The sequence below is a fragment of the Macaca thibetana genome, chromosome 11 (assembly GCF_024542745.1).
Source record: "Macaca thibetana thibetana isolate TM-01 chromosome 11, ASM2454274v1, whole genome shotgun sequence".
NCBI lineage: Eukaryota > Metazoa > Chordata > Mammalia > Primates > Cercopithecidae > Macaca > Macaca thibetana.
Window position 1 is genome coordinate 20,785,873 of NC_065588.1, and position 18,046 is coordinate 20,803,918.

At 37.6% G+C, this 18,046-nt stretch overlaps 1 protein-coding gene across 2 annotated transcripts in view; it reads left to right on the top strand.

Annotated features, from left to right (window-relative positions):
* The window catches only part of PDE3A (phosphodiesterase 3A), a 314,907-nt gene that overhangs the window by 184,948 nt on the left and 111,913 nt on the right, over positions 1-18,046 (top strand). For both annotated transcript variants that reach the window (XM_050747593.1, XM_050747594.1), the window contains exon 2: positions 1,721-1,771. In XM_050747593.1, coding sequence (XP_050603550.1) covers positions 1,721-1,771 — 51 coding nt within the window. The remainder of the gene's footprint in view (positions 1-1,720; positions 1,772-18,046) is intronic.

Genomic DNA, 18,046 nt, shown 5'->3' on the forward strand with positions numbered 1-18,046 from the left:
TGCATTTTAATACTAAACAATTATCCCAAAATTTGGTTAAATTTTACAATATATTTTAACAACCAGAAAGGTATTTTCATCACTTGTAACATTTTCTAATGGTTTCTTTTTTTTTCTGAGATGGAGTCTTACTTTGTCTCCCAGGCTGGAGTGCAGTGGTGCAATCTTGGCTCACTGCAACCTCTGCCTCCCAGGTTCAAGCAATTCCCCCACCTCAACCTCCCAAGTAGCTGGGGCTACAGGTGCACACCACCATGCTTGGCTAATTTTTGTACTTTTAGTAGAGGCAGTGTCTGGTCTCGAACTCCTCACCACAGGTAATCTGCCCGCCTTGGCTTCCCAAAGTGCTAGGATTACAGGCATGAGCCACTGTGCCTGGACCTCTAATGAGTTCTTTTTTATTGTATATACTTGAGGTGTACAACATGATGTTTTGATATATATTTACAATGTAAAATAATTACTAAGGTCAAGTGAATTAACATCTCTCATAGTTTTAACTTTCTTTGTGTCTGGTGAAATCACCTAAAATGTACCCTCTTAGCAAACTTCAGCACACCGTATAACATCATGAGCTATAGTTCTCATGTTCTCCATTGTATCTCTACACTTATTCATCTGACAACTGATTATATATGCATATACTCTCCAATGAAATTTATGTTTTTTAAAAATTAAAAATACTATTAGCTTTTGACTGAAATCTAGTTAAACCTGAAATCTAGTTAAATTTGTTTGAGTAGAACTGAGCACTCAATAGTTTATAGAATTAAGTCTTCTTTACTAGTAGCACTGTATGTCCATCAGTAAATTTTTACCATTTTCTGTATATGGTTATCAAACATTTCTTGATAATGTTCAAAGGCATATTATTTTTGTTGCTATTGTGAACAGTTGTTTGTTGTTAAGTCTACTTAGGAGTCATTGCTGTTATACACAAAAGCTAATAATGTACATACATTCATTTATAGTCCATCTTGTTGTGCTAGCTTATTAGTTGTAGATACTTCTTCAGTTGGTACTGATGAGTAATGAGATTACTGACAGATGAATGGAGTTTCATTTCTCTCAGTCAATATCTTGTATTTCCTTAATATTCTTAACGTTAAATGTTATTTTCAATAAGTAAATATTATTCTTTGTAAGCAAGGTAGCTCAGGGCTATTACCACCATAGGAATAACGTGATAATATTTTATAGGTTATTATTGAAAGTTTACATTTTGTGACTATGTGGGCATATTTCACATTAAATATTTAATAATTTTACTCTTTAGAACTTTCAAGATTTTTACAGTTTTGAAGGAGGATTAAAAATTATTGAACTAATTTGGCCTTCTGGTTCTTATAATTTGTGGCACCAGCTTTAACGATAGTAGTAATTTACCCAGAATGTTTTCTTGAGAAGCGAAAGGCTTAATAACATGCAAATAAAGCTATACATGGTTTAACATCTATCTAGGATGTTCCTGACAGAGCTATACAGTAGCTTATTTTATCACACAGTGTTATTAAAATACTCTCAAAATGATTAGAAGTTGAAATACTAGCTATCAAACTAGGAGTTTGCTACTAATTTAGGCGTGTTAATTTATTCATGATAGCTATTTAATATATTACTAATAAAGATCGGAAAAACCTGATTATTCTTTAAAATAAAGAAGAAAAGTGTTTGTCAGGTAAAATAATCATTTAACTTATTATAATTATCATCTTTACAGCTCATGGGGCATTCAGAATGGGACCACAAACGAGGGTCAAGAGGATCTCAGGTAAGTTTATTTTCCTTTTCTTTTTCATGTTTTGTTTCTTAACACTTTCAGCCATGGGTTTCCTAAAACTCAAGATATGATAGAAAGTAGAGAGAGTAAGAGGTGAAATAACCATGCCATTTGTTTTTATTTAAGTTAACTGTAATTAAAATCTGGATTTCAAATCCCAAAGGCAGATGCCAGAATATTCCTCCTCAGAGCTTTCTGGTATCCCAGATTGGTTTATAGATTTTATATTCATCTTGTCTCTGCAGAATACATTTCGATCAGCAACCCACTCTCTTTATGCATTTCCTTTGACAATTTTTCTGTGTATTTTGTTTTTTTCTTCAGCTTCCTGTTTTTGGTTAAATATTTTGAAATATAATCAGACTAAACTCTGAACTAATTACAAGATTTTGTCTCTAAATTAACTCTCTTCATCTGAGGGAAACAGAAAGATGAAAGGACCTATTATTTTTGAAAAGAAACAAATTCTAAATCTTTCTATATTACTAGACTGTTTTCATTGTCTTAGTTTATGTCTTAGGCAAGGAGAAAAGCTTCCATGACGCATTTATGCTTTTTAATGACCTAATTAGACAATGTGGATTTGTTTTGCTTCCATAATTACTGTCCCTGACAGAATAAAGACTGAGCTTTACACTAAGAATATTATTTCTTCTCCTAGAGCACTTTGTGAAGAAATATAAAAATAATTCCTCTCATGGCAGCCTATGGTTACCTGACTGTAAACATGCAAAATAAAAATTAAGTAGGTGGAAATTTTTGCTTCTGTTGCACACATTTTGTATTTGCTACTAAAAAATATATAATTTACAAAAGGCAGTTGAATGTGCAATACTTTAAATGAAAGTTCATTGGAAAGTGGGGGCTTCTCCCAAGTGTTTTACAAAGGTGACGTGTTCTTGTGTTGTCATTAAATTTGTATGAATAACTCTATGTAATTTAGTTCACTAGGAAAATAAAACCAAGTCAATCAATTGTTTTAGTTCACATTTTAATGACTGATTTTATTTCTGTCCATCATCAATTTGATTAGTAAATAATGTAAACCAATTAAATTAGGATCATCTAAAAGAATTTATGCCTTACTTCTTTTCCCTCACTCTCACCTCCCCTTCAGTTTCTCTGAAAACTCTCCCTCTGTACACATCTATAAAATTTTAAATCAGAATTTGCTGCAAGGTCAGTAATGAAGGGATTAAATGAACATCGAGTAAATTCTTTGTGATTCTAAGCCAGTAAAAAAGTAAAGATAACTGCAAGTAACAAGGTCCATGGTCTCTGATGATTGCTACCAAAACATTTTGATATTCAAAACATGCCAAGCAAGTTGTTGAGGACATGTCTCTTCAAAGCAATGTAGTGTTATATATAGAAAATTATTGTTTAAGATATACGTCATTTACTCTCTATTTTGCTTTGGTATAATTTATCTTCAGGTTTAGATTGGTCACTATGTCAGTATAAATTGTCAAAAAAAAAAAAAAAAAACCCTCACAATTGTACAGTATTGTTTTTGTTAACTTTCAGCATAAAAAGAACAAAATTTTTAAAATTCCAAATAATGCATATAGCTAGAATATGTGAGAATTCCACATATAAACATAAACTATTTTCATAAATGAAGTTTGATTACATTTGAAAGCCTGAGGTGGTTCTAAAAAGCAAAAGCATTAAAATAGGCTTGCATGAATTACCATTATAAACAGCAAGTCTTTTTTGGATCTCTTAACCAGCAAAATAGCTATTCTAAATATAGTATACCTTTGTCCCATTTTGATTCCTCAACTCAGATGCAAACTGTCAAAGTAAAAAATAAACACAACACACCAAAAGATAAGAACAATAAGAACCATAGCAGAAAACGTTAAAAAGAACGAGAATTTCCAAAGAATTTGGAAATTGCCGATAGATAAATTAAGCCTTGAGTAATAACCTCTTATCTGATTTCAATTCCCTACTGACAAAATAATAATAATAATAATAACAATAATAATGTGTTCATGTTTTGAATAATTGATCTCTTCTTTAATTGTATTATCTCCTTGGTCAATATGTCTAAAGCCTTCCAGCTTTTCAAGGGGAACTTCAGACAAATTGCACTTGAACACAGACCTCTTAATAGTTTACTCCAAAGCCTTGCTCAAGTTCCATCTTAGTTAATTTAGAACTGGTTTCTAAGCACTTGCTGTGTTTACAGCACTGTGGTGGGTCTAACTGAAGAAAACTTGAAAGACAAGGTTACTGCTTTCCAAGAGCTCACAAATTATGGTTGGAAATAGAGTAATATTTGTATACATAATTCACATATAAGGCAATCTGGTAGATGCAACATTACATAGAGTATGTGGTGCATGATGACATATCTGTGAATGACAGTATGTATGATGGCGGTCAGATAAAATTATAATGCCATGTTTTTACTACGCCTTTTCTATGTTTAGATCAAATAGCATTTGGTACAATTGCCTACACTTTTCAGCACAGTAACATGCTGCACAGATTTGTAATCCAGGAGCAACAGGCTATAATATATAGCCTAGGTGTGTAATAGGCTATACCATCTGGTTTGTGTAAGTATACTCTATGATGTTCCCACAACAAAATCCCCATCATTAAATGACATATATACAAAGTGTGATAAGACTATATATATACCTTGGGAGGCCAAGGCGAGGCAGGCAGATCACCAGAAGTCAGGAGTTTGGGACCAGCCTTTCCAACATGGTGAAACCCCGTCTCTACTAAAAATAATAAAAAATAATAATAATAATTAGCCAGGCATGATGGTGGGTGCCTGTAATCCCAGATACTCGGGAGGCTGAGGCAGGAGAATCTCTTGAATCCCGGAGGTGGAGGTTGCAGTGAGTCAAGATTGTGCCACTGCATCCAGCCTGGGCAACAGAATGAGACTCCATATCAAAAAATAAAATAAAAAAAGACTGCATATATACAAAGTGAGATAGGATTTAGGTGGAGGAGTATTTCTTACTCCCTAGTAGACTAGGAAATACCTCTGAGAAGTGATGGTATCTGAGGTGTGGCTTTAAGGACGGATAAACTTTCAAAAGTACAGAGGAAAAGGTGGATGAAAAAGCTTTAGTAAAAGTCTGAACTGAGAAGAGTGTGGGACACATTTGAATATATGTGAATTTTTTATAACTTCTGTATAAATACTTGTGGATGGCAACTCTTACAGCAATTACTGTGAAGGAATAATCTGGATAATGCTATACTTTATTGACTAGATAGGCAGAGGAAGATAAGAGGGTCAAGAGTTTGAAACTGAGTACTATAAGAATTAGGACCATTAACACAGAGCAGTTTAGATGGAAGATGATGAGTTCAGGGTTAGCAATATTAAGTGATAAGTGAAGATGACAATTCCAAAACGAAGTTACAGACACATACTCGAGGCCTGATTAGAACAAAAGGTGTCAGTTTGGGAATGCTAATCATACAGGAGATAATTGAGCTCCACCAGTAGATAGACTCCCAGAAGAAAATTAAAAGAAAAAACAGAAAAAAAGTCTGATTCTAGTAAAGACTAGAAACAAGCTGAGTTAATATGAGTACGCATGGTCTTACTAGAGACCAGGGGGGAGGAGAGATGATTCAGAACCAAAAGTTCTGAATAAGGACTTAAGGAGAGGAATAAGATCACAGACCAAGGTACAGGAAAATTTTTTTTTTTTTTTTGAGACGGAGTCTTGCTCTGTCACCCAGGCTGGAGTGCAGTGGCCGGATCTCAGCTCACTGCAAGCTCCTCCTCTCGGGTTCACACCATTCTCCTGCCTCAGCCTCCCGAGTAGCTGGGACTACAGGCACCCGCCACTTCACCCGGCTAGTTTTTTGTATTTTTTAGTAGAGACGGGGTTTCACCGTATTAGCCAGGATGGTCTCGATCTCCTGACCTCATGATCCGCCCGTCTCGGCCTCCCAAAGTGCTGGGATTACAGGCTTGAGCCACCGCGCCCGGCCGGTTCAGGAAAATTAAAATGTAGCAGATGTCTTTGGGTTTAGTGATTAGGAGGACATTAGTGAACTTTCAAAAAACAGTTTTGAGCAAGAAGTAGTGGAAAGAAAAATACAGAAGAGAAAAGTGTAAGATACCAGAAGAGTCTCTTGGAAGAGCTTTGTTTTAAAAGAAAGTTGGGATTGCAGCAAGAGGTGGCAGCAAGAGTGATTTATTTAGTTAGTTAGTTAGTTATTTTTAATGCTAAGGTGAGATATGTGTCTTAATTACTGGCAGATGTAAAGAATTAGTATGGAAAAGAAAACACTGAAAATTCTCAATAGTGAGCTGATTCAGGACTCATTATTGGTGAAGGTTCAGGGAAGGGAATGTGCTTTCTTCCAGAGTGGTCCTTTTGGCACTTCTTTATGTATTTTCCTCACCGGAGACCCACCCCCACCCCCACCCCATATCAGCCATTTACACTACATCACAGAAACTGGCGCTGTTTGCAAATGAAATACTGGATACATTCACCGAAAAGTACAGATGGGGAAGCTTTGAAAAGAAAGTAGAGGCCAGGGGCAGTGGCTCATGCTTGTAATCCCAGCACTTTGGGAGGCCAAAGCAGGTGGCACCTGAGGTCAGGAGTTTGCGACCGGCCTGACCAACATGGTGAAACCCCACCTCTGCTAAAGATACAAAAATTAGCCAGGCGTGATGGCATGCGACTGTAGTCTCAGCTACTTGGGAGACTGAGACAGGAGAATAGCTTGAGCCTGGGAGGCAGAGAGGCAGAGGTTGCAGTGAGCCAAGATTGCGCCACTGCACTCCAGCCTGCAAGAAAGAGCCAGACTCTGTCTCAAAAAAAAAAAGTAGAAATATTTCTAGCAGAATGAGAGAGAGAGAAAAAAAAAATAAGGACAGATACTGTAACATTAAAAAGATATTATGAACCTATTGACTTCAATTTTCTTGGTAGGATTGAGGATATAATAGTGAAAAATCTTGAATGCTAGAAAAATATTGTTTTAGATATATAAAAAAGGGAACTCGCTTGATTCCTGCCCAGTAAAAAGCAGAGAGCTGTGTGAGACATGAGTGTGCTAGCCTGCAAGATGAATTTTAACATATTTTACTTTGATTTGCAAAACATGGATATATGTCAGGTACTTTTTTTTTAGCCTTTGAGGAATCAGAAATAGACAAAACGTTGGCGTTTAGCAGCATCTAATTTTTTTTTTTCTTTTTTTTACACCTCAGCCTTAATCATTGCTAGGATAGAGTTAAGCTTCTCCTGGCTTCTCCCTGGATAGTTAATAAATAAGGGATTTTCTTAAATTTCCCTTCGTACTTCAAAATTGTATCATATATGCATTATCACAGAATTTAAGATGCACCGTTCATATCGAATACTTGTCCTATAGAAAAATACCTTTCTTCTAGTAAATTCCAAGCCTTAATTGCATATGACTTTTTAGACGCAGCAAGAATGTCATTCAGGCTTATTTATATTACTTTATTCTCAGTAATTTTCTTTCATAATTTGTCCGCTCACTCATAGATTTCTGGCTGATTTTTCTTCCTTCTTTTTTTTAAAAGTATACAACTGTCAAATAGTAGATCATCCAAATGTAGGAAAGATGCTAAATGATAAATAAACTTCCAGCCGCATGCAAAACTCCTTTGTCTGGCAGTGTTCCCAGTAATACCAAATGAAGTTGGGATGAAATTCTCAGAAGGCAATTACTTGTTGTTTTTTCTTCATTTTTTTTTTTTTATTCTTGAAGGGAAGTTTTCCAGTGGGAAGTAAAAAGAGGCAACAGAAAGTATGCTTTTTTTTTTTTTTTTTTTTTTTTTTTTGAGACGGAGTCTGGCCCAGTGCCCAGGCTCGAGGGCAGTGGCGCGATCGCTCACGGCAACCTCCGCCTCCCGGGTTCACGCCATTCTCCTGCCTCAGCCTCCTAAGGAGCTGGGACTACAGGCGCCCGCCACCACGCCCAGCTAATTTTTGTATTTTTAGTAGAGACGGGGTTTCACCATTTTGGGCAGCATGGTTTCAATCTCTTGACCTCGTGATCCGCCCGCCTCGGCCTTCCTAAGTGCTGGGATTACAGGCGTGAGCCACTGCGCCCGGCCACCTTTTTTGTTTTTGAAAAGCTTAAAAATGGTAGGAGGCGATTCCAAGGGGCCAGTAATTTACTTCTCACCTAGTGGAGGTTCCTTGTGGAAAAGATTAGTTCAATTTGTGAATTTGTAAACATCCTAACATTTTAATATACTTGGAACCCTCAGGCCTTTATTTACCAATAGTGAAAAACTAGCAAGTTTTTAGTTATTTAGTACATTATTGGTATTTTGACTACCAGCCAGACTTTATTAGCTGGACTTAAAAGTACTTACAGGAAACAAATTTTTGTGTTGTCCATCTGGTTTTCAAATGATTGAAGTCTTTCTTTAGATAATAAAATTCTGGTTTGTATGATTCTAAATAATTCAAGTATTAAGTGTAAAATATAGGAAGATAGTTGAGTATTCCGATGTAAAAAAAGTTATTAAATGCATTAGACTATCAGTATGCTTTAAAATGACCCATGGCCTATTTTGGAGCATGTCTTTAGTGGTTTAACAAGTCCTGGAGGCAACAAATTGTAAAAATTCTAGACTAAAAGCAATTGCCTAGATCAGTTAGTCTTTATATCATAATGTTAAGTCTCAATGATGAATTCTGATGAGGAGTCATTGTGCTTTACTTTTTTGTCCGTAATTTCAAGGGAATGGATCTGATAGTGATAGCTACTAAAGTTGATTAACCTAATCATTTGCCTACTAATGGCCTGATTCAGTGACAGGTCACTTCTTTTCTAGGTTAAATCATTTGTTTTTGATAAGAGAATGTGGAGAGTAATTTAAATGCCTTTTCAGATTTATCTGGAGTAATGCCATATATATTTATTGAAGTTAATTCCTTTTAATACATTTTAGAAAGATGACCAGCCATATTTCCCAGGAATTTGTTGCAAGGGATTAATGTGAGCAGATTGGGAGCTCATTATTACATCTCCCAAATGTCTGACATGTTACCAGGGAATAATTTATGCCCTGGAGCTAGCTGCCAGTGCCACTTTTTCTACAAACATAGTGTCTTTCACTTGCATTTCTTCCTCCTTTTTCATTTTTCCATATATCAACCTAACAACACTTAATATTCGTTCAGAAATTGTTCCAATAATTCTTTAATTTATGGCAGCTCTCCAAAGACAGTTTGGTTTTGGGGTTTTTCGTTTGCTTGTTGTTTTGAGAAATTTGTTTACATTTTGCTTATACTAACAGGGACCACACAAAACGTATTTGCCTAGGGTCTCAGTTATTGTAAGGATGGCCTTGTCATTGCATGTAATAGTGACAGGAAAGGACCTAAATACCATATGTATCTTCTCCATTAGATCTTCCTCTAGATATTTAAAATTTTATCCTTTAGTCAGTTCTGCACTGTTGGACAGTTGTTTTATACTCTTCCCCCACTCTTTGAAATTGCTTTTATTTAGTTACTGTTGAGTATTATGTCTTTAGTTTGCACTGATAAACTACAGGACAGAGTTTTTAGCAAATCTATCATAGTAGGGATATTGTTGACAATGTCCACAGCGCACACAGTGTCAAGAGGACGGGGAGACATTTCTCTTTGTCCTCAGAGAAGGGAAAACAGTGTTTCTCTTTAACAACTGAACCCACTAGTATATTATTTGTCCAGCATCCCTGGTCTCCACCTAGTAGAGGCCAGAAACAACACCCCCAGTCCCCAAGTTGGGATAAGAAAAATGTCTCCAGACATTGTCAAATGTCCCCTGGGAGGCAACTTTGCTTCTAGTTGAAAACCACTGAAATTACCGCATAATTTCATTGCCAGGTGTATGGAACATAGTAAATAAATATTTAGTGATTAATCTTAACACTTTATATAGGAAAATGAGAATATGCTTTTTCAAAGCATTTATGCTTGCAGGTTCTCAGGTTTCATCTTTAAGTCTATCAAATAAAAATTTTAAAGAACATATTCATTTCACCCTGAAGTAGTTTTCTTATAGTGGAATTATGTCCAAGAAATTTAATGGCTGAGTGTAGGGGAGGAATGCACTCTTCCCACACTTACATGTTCGAGTGATTCGCAGGAGGAAGGAGAGTTCGGCTCTGTCCTCACAGTGCTTTCATGGAACACGTGTTTCAGGGAAACTGATGGATGACCTTGGTTAAGTCACTCTTTATTACGGGCCCTGGTCTCTTAAAAGAATATTGATGAACAGGAATCAAATCCACAGAAATAAAAGGGAAAATTGCCACTGGCATTTATGCTTTTATTGTTTTCCCCATGTTTATAGATTAGTAGACATGTTGTTTAATACTTATTGAATGACCCTCTTATGTTGGGGCCTGTGGACATCATTCCCATGAGATGGGCACTACCTTGTGTTTGTTTAGCCAAATCACAACCTGTGGTACTTCATTTGAAACGAAACAAAGAAATCAAATAAACGACCACTGATAATAGATGTTTATCTGCAGGGACTGCAAATAGTTTACAAAATAGTCAATTTTACTAAGTGTACAAAAGCATATTTTGAGAGAAATAAAAACAAAAATAATACCTATCACTTTAAGCCACAAATAGTTTCTGACCAATGCTGCAGTTGTGACTTTTATTATATTCTTTCCCCCAGATATCTTGTTGTAAACATTAAGGAAATTAATGCAAATATTTTGCATGTACGTTCCTCTAAACATACACATTCTCAAAATTTTCCAACTCTCAAGTTTTGCCTTCCACTTGAGAGAATAACAGAAGAAAAATATACTAACTTGATAACAGTTAACTTTATCTTTGAATTGCAGTATCTGACAAAGGGAAATCATTTTTATCTCACGCTGGGTGACTTTATGCCAGGTGACTTACTAGCATTTAGTAAGATCTTGTTTTTTATTAATCCTGACAACATACTCTAAAAGGGAAGTTTTGTGGGTGGACTTTTTATTTTTACTCCACTTATAGATAAAACTGATAAAAAAAGATTGTGCCAAAAATAATGAGGTTCTCATAGAAGATTGAAATCTAAGACTAGGATGTATTAACTAGAACAAATAATTAGATACAGAGGTAAGTAAAGGTGATATAGGGTGGAGGAGGTTATATGGTAGTAAGGACAGTTAACTAGAGAGGGTGAATTGAGGCAAAGAAACTGGAAAATGGTTGATCTTTTAAGATGAATATTAACATCCATTTTCATATACTAACAAAAAAACACAGGATATAGGCTTTTAGTACATGCTTGAGACAATTTTTTTTTAATTTGGAGAAATTGAATGTTTTAATTTCTTATTAATACATATCCAGGCTATATGTATAAATATGTATTTCTAATAGCATTAACATTTATGGTACAGGAATTTTTCTTTATAGCCATTCTAGGGAACAAACTAAAATGTTGTTTAATAGCATTCCCCATAAGATTTTATATTCTCATCAAAGGTACTGATTTTCTTAAAAGGTTTTACCTTGGGAGAACAGAGATGGCTTAGCAGTTATGTTGTCAACCTTAAGTGATTGTCCCATTTTATGTAAAATTCAGCCATCATGTAAACATAAGTAAACCCAAAGTTAGCAGGGCTGATAACTACAAAGAAAAAGCCTGGAATAATATTAGCGGTATTAATGAACTAAAATGATCTTAAAAGTCACACAAATGAAGCTTCTTGTTAGATTTGATTTTCTAGATCATAGAATTTTTGTTTTTGTTTTTTTCCCCTTGTTGGGTGGTGATGCATTGTGTAATAAGCAATTCTTGGAAAACTCTTAAGTGTTACAAGTTAAAGCTTATTCTTACTGGAAATCTGCAGGTTATCAAACTTGCATCAAAACCGTATCCTTGCTGAGTTCTATGGTGTTGTGTTTAAATACTTCTGGGTGACAGTTTCCACTTGGATCTCTACAACTATTTAAATTTGACAATTTTGTAATCATATTCTTTGTTTTCAAATCATTTTAACCCTGATTTTAGAGAAAGTTGTTTACATAGTATCAGCGATACACACTTAAAAGAGTATTTTTTTTTAATTTATTTATTATTATTATACTTTTAAGTTGTAGGGTACATGTGCATAACGTGCAGGTTTGTTACATATGTATACTTGTGCCTTGTTGGTGTGCTGCACAAATCAACTCGTCATTTACATCAGGTATAACTCCCAATGCAATCCCTCCCCCCTCTCCCCTCCCCCCTTCCCATGATAGGCCCCGGTGTGTGATGTTCCCCTTCCTGAGTCCAAGTGATCTCATTGTTCAGTTCCCACCTATGAGTGAGAACATGCGGTGTTTGGTTTTCTGTTCTTGTGATAGTTTGCTAAGAATGATGGTTTCCAGCTGCATCCATGTCCCTACAAAGGACACAAACTCATCCTTTTTTATGGCTGCATAGTATTCCATGGTATATATGTGCCACATTTTCTTAATCCAATCTGTCACTGATGGACATTTGGGTTGGTTCCAAGTCTTTGCTATTGTGAATAGTGCCGCAATAAACATACGTGTGCATGTGTCTTTATAGCAGCATGATTTATAATCCTTTGGGTATATACCCAGTAATGGGATGGCTGGGTCATATGGTACATCTAGTTCTAGATCCTTGAGGAATCGCCATACTGTTTTCCATAATGGTTGAACTAGTTTACAATCCCACCAACAGTGTAAAAGTGTTCCTATTTCTCCACATCCTCTCCAGCACCTGTTGTTTCCTGACTTTTTAATGATCGCCATTCTAACTGGTGTGAGATGGTATCTCATTGTGGTTTTGATTTGCATTTCTCTGATGGCCAGTGATGATGAGCATTTTTTCATGTGTCTGTTGGCTGTATGAATGTCTTCTTTTGAGAAATGTCTGTTCATATCCTTTGCCCACTTTTGGATGGGGTTGTTTGTTTTTTTCTTGTAAATTTGTTTGAGTTCTTTGTAGGTTCTGGATATTAGCCCTTTGTCAGATGAGTAGATTGCAAAAATTTTCTCCCATTCTGTAGGTTGCCTGTTCACTCTGATGGTAGTTTCTTTTGCTGTGCAGAAGCTCTTTAGTTTAATGAGATCCCATTTGTCAATTTTGGCTTTTGCTGCCGTTGCTTTTGGTGTTTTAGACATGAAGTCTTTGCCCATGCCTATGTCCTGAATGGTACTACCTAGGTTTTCCTCTAGGATTTTTATGGTATTAGGCCTAACATTTAAGTCTCTAATCCATCTTGAATTAATTTTCGTATAAGGAGTAAGGAAAGGATCCAGTTTCAGCCTTCTACTTATGGCTAGCCAATTTTCCCAGCACCATTTATGAAATAGGGAATCCTTTCCCCATTTCTTGTTTCTCTCAGGTTTGTCAAAGATCAGATGGCTGTAGATGTGTGGTATTATTTCTGAGGACTCTGTTCTGTTCCATTGGTCTATATCTCTGTTTTGGTACCATTCCATGCTGTTTTGGTTACTGTAGCCTTGTAGTATAGTTTGAAGTCAGGTAGCGTGATGCCTCCAGCTTTGTTCTTTTGACTTAGGATTGTCTTGGAGATGCGGGCTCTTTTTTGGTTCCATATGAACTTTAAAGCAGTTTTTTCCAATTCTGTGAAGAAACTCATTGGTAGCTTGATGGGGATGGCATTGAATCTATAAATTACCTTGGGCAGTATGGCCATTTTCACGATATTGATTCTTCCTATCCATGAGCATGGTATGTTCTTCCATTTGTTTGTGTCCTCTTTTATTTCACCGAGCAGTGGTTTCTAGTTCTCCTTGAAGAGGTCCTTTACATCCCTTGTAAGTTGGATTCCTAGGTATTTGATTCTCTTTGAAGCAATTGTGAATGGAAGTTCATTCCTGATTTGGCTCTGTGTTTGTCTGTTACTGGTGTATAAGAATGCTTGTGATTTTTGCACATTAATTTTGTATCCTGAGACTTTGCTGAAGTTGCTTATCAGCTTAATGAGATTTTGGGCTGAGACAATGGGGTTTTCTAAATATACAATCATGTCATCTGCAAACAGGGACAGTTTGACTTCTTCTTTTCCTAACTGAATACCCTTGATTTCTTTCTCTTGCCTAATTGCCCTAGCCAGAACTTCCAACACTATGTTGAATAGGAGTGGTGAGAGAGGGCGTCCCTGTCTTGTGCCAGTTTTCAAAGGGAATGTTTCCAGTTTTTGCCCATTCAGTATGATATTGGCTGTGGGTTTGTCATAAATAGCTCTTATTATTTTGAGGTACGTTCCATCAATACCGAATTTATTGAGCGTTTTTAGAATGAAAGGCTGTTGAATTTTGTCAAAAGCCTTTTCTGCATCTATTGAGATAATCATGTGGTTCTTGTCTTTGGTTCTGTTTATATGCTGGATTATGTTTATTGATTTGCGAATGTTGAACCAGCCTTGCATCCCAGGGATGAAGCCCACTTGATCATGGTGGATAAGCTTTTTGATGTGTTGCTGAATCCGGTTTGCCAGTATTTTATTGAGGATTTTTGCATCGATGTTCATCAGGGATATTGGTCTAAAATTCTCTTTTTTTGTTGTGTCTCTGCCAGGCTTTGGTATCAGGATGATGTTGGCCTCATAAAATGAGTTAGGGAGGATTCCCTCTTTTTCTATTGATTGGAATAGTTTCAGAAGGAATGGTACCAACTCCTCCTTGTACCTCTGGTAGAATTCAGCTGTGAATCCATCTGGTCCTGGACATTTTTTGGTTGGTAGGCTATTAATTATTGCCTCAATTTCAGAGCCTGCTATTGGTCTATTCAGGGATTCAACTTCTTCCTGGTTTAGTGTTGGAAGAGCGAAAGTGTCCAGGAAATTATCCATTTCTTCTAGATTTTCCAGTTTATTTGCGTAGAGGTGTTTATAGTATTCTCTGATGGTAGTTTGTATTTCTGTGGGGTCGGTGGTGATATCCCCTTTATCATTTTTAATTGCGTCAATTTGATTCTTCTCTCTTTTCTTCTTTATTAGTCTTGCTAGCGGTCTGTCAATTTTGTTGATCTTTTCAAAAAACCAACTCCTGGATTCGTTGATTTTTTGGAGAGTTTTTTGTGTCTCTATCTCCTTCAGTTCTGCTCTGATCTTAGTTATTTCTAGCCTTCTGCTAGCTTTTGAATGTGTTTGCTCTTGCTTCTCTAGTTCTTTTAATTGCGATGTTAGAGTGTCCATTTTAGATCTTTCCTGCTTTCTCTTGTGGGCATTTAGTGCTATAAATTTCCCTCTACACACTGCTTTAAATGTGTCCCAGAGATTCTGGTATGTTGTATCTTTGTTCTCATTGGTTTCAAAGAACATCTTTATTTCTGCCTTCATTTCGTTATGTACCCAGTAGTCATTCAGGAGCAGGTTGTTCAGTTTCCATGTAGTTGAGCAGTTTTGATTGAGTTTCTTAGTCCTGAGTTCTAGTTTGATTGCACTGTGGTCTGAGAGACAGTTTGTTATAATTTCTGTTCTTGTACATTTGCTGAGGAGTGCTTTACTTCCAATTACGTGGTCGATTTTGGAGTAAGTACGATGTGGTGCTGAGAAGAATGTATATTCTGTTGATTTGGGGTGGAGAGTTCTATAGATGTCTATTAGGTCTGCTTGCTGCAGAGATGAGTTCAATTCCTGGATATCCTTGTTAACTTTCTGTCTCGTTGATCTGTCTAATGTTGACAGTGGAGTGTTGAAGTCTCCCATTATTATTGTATGGGAGTCTAAGTCTCTTTGTAAGTCTCTAAGGACTTGCTTTATGAATCTGGGTGCTCCTGTATTGGGTGCATATATATTTAGGATAGTTAGCTCTTCCTGTTGAATTGATCCCTTTACCATTATGTAATGGCCTTCTTTGTCTCTTTTGATCTCTGATGGTTTAAAGTCTGTTTTATCAGAGACTAGTATTGCAACCCCCGCTTTTTTTTGTTCTCCATTTGCTTGGTAAATCTTCCTCCATCCCTTTATTTTGAGCCTATGTATGTCTCTGCGTGTGAGATGGGTCTCCTGAATACAGCAGACTGATGGGTCTTGACTCTTGATCCAGTTTGCCAGTCTGTGTCTTTTAATTGGAGCATTTAGTCCATTTACATTTAAGGTTAAGATTGTTATGTGTGAACTTGATCCTGCCATTATGATATTAACTGGTTATTTTGCTCGTTAGTTGATGCAGTTTCTTCCTAGCCTCGATGGTCTTTACATTTTGGCATGTTTTTGCAATGGCTGGTACCGGTTGTTCCTTTCCATGTTTAGTGCTTCCTTCAGGGTCTCTTGTAAGGCAGGCCTAGTGGTGACAAAATCTCTAATCATTTGCTTATCTGTAAAGGATTTTATTTCTCCTTCACTTATGAAACTTAGTTTGGCTGGATATGAAATTCTGGGTTGAAAATTCTTTTCTTTAAGAATGTTGAATATTGGCCCCCACTCCCTTCTGGCTTGGAGAGTTTCTGCCGAGAGATCTGCTGTTAGTCTGATGGGCTTCCCTTTGTGAGTAACCCGACCTTTCTCTCTGGCTGCCCTTAAGATTTTTTCCTTCATTTCAACTTTGGTGAATCTGGCAATTATGTGTCTTGGAGTTGCTCTTCTCGAGGAGTATCTTTGTGGCGTTCTCTGTATTTCCTGGATTTGAATGTTGGCCTGCCCTACTAGGTTGGGGAAGTTCTCCTGGATGATATCCTGAAGAGTGTTTTCCAACTTGGTTCCATCTTCCCCCTCACTTTCAGGCACCCCAATCAGACGTAGATTTGGTCTTTTTACATAATCCCATACTTCTTGCAGGCTTTGTTCATTTCTTTTTCTTCTTTTTTCTTTTGGTTTCTCTTCTCGCTTCATTTCATTCATTTGATCCTCAATCGCTGATACTCTTTCTTCCAGTTGATCGAGTCGGTTACTGAAGCTTGTGCATTTGTCACGTATTTCTCGTGTCATGGTTTTCATCTCTTTCATTTCGTTTATGACCTTCTCTGCATTAATTACTCTAGCCATCAATTCTTCCACTTTTTTTTCAAGATTTTTAGTTTCTTTGCGCTGGGTACGTAATTCCTCCTTTAGCTCTGAGAAATTTGATGGACTGAAGCCTTCTTCTCTCATCTCGTCAAAGTCATTCTCCGTCCAGCTTTGATCCGTTGCTGGCGATGAGCTGCGCTCCTTTGCTGGGGGAGATGCGCTCTTATTTTTTGAATTTCCAGCTTTTCTGCCCTGCTTTTTTCCCCATCTTTGTGGTTTTATCTGCCTCTGGTCTTTGATGATGGTGATGTACTGATGGGGTTTTGGTGTAGGTGTCCTTCCTGTTTGATAGTTTTCCTTCTAACAGTCAGGACCCTCAGCTGTAGGTCTGTTGGAGATTGCTTGAGGTCCACTCCAGACCCTGTTTGCCTGGGTATCAGCAGCAGAGGCTGCAGAAGATAGAATATTTCTGAACAGCGAGTGTACCTGTCTGATTCTTGCTTTGGAAGCTTCCTCTCAGGGGTGTACTCCACCCTGTGAGGTGTGGGGTGTCAGACTGCCCCTAGTGGGGGATGTCTCCCAGTTAGGCTACTCAGGGGTCAGGGACCCACTTGAGCAGGGAGTCTGTCCCTTCTCAGATCTCAACTTCCGTGTTGGGAGATCCACTGCTCTCTTCAAAGCTGTCAGACAGAGTCGTTTGCATCTGCAGAGGTTTCGGCTGTGTTTGTTATTGCCCTGTCCCCAGAGGTGGAGTCTACAGAGACAGGCAGGTTTCCTTGAGCTGCTGTGAGCTCCACCCAGTTCGAGCTTCCCAGCAGCTTTGTTTACCTACTTAAGCCTCAGCAATGGCGGGCGCCCCTCCCCCAGCCTCGCTGCTGCCTTGCTGGTAGATCACAGACTGCTGTGCTAGCAATGAGGGAGGCTCCGTGGGTGTGGGACCCTCCCGGCCAGGTGTGGGATATGATCTCCTGGTGTGCCTGTTTGCTTAAAGCGCAGTATTGGGGTGGGAGTTACCCGATTTTCCAGGTGTTGTGTGTCTCAGTTCCCCTGGCTAGGAAAAGGGATTCCCTTCCCCCTTGCGCTTCCCAGGTGAGGCGATGCCTCGCCCTGCTTCAGCTCTCGCTGGTCGGGCTGCAGCAGCTGACCAGCACCGATTGTCCGGCACTCCCCAGTGAGATGAACCCAGTACCTCAGTTGAAAATGCAGAAATCACCGGTCTTCTGTGTCGCTCGCGCTGGGAGTTGGAGACTGGAGCTGTTCCTATTCGGCCATCTTGCTCCAGTGCCTCAAGAGTATTTTTTTTTTTAAGTTTGGGAGAAAAAACTTCTCAGAAAATTGTG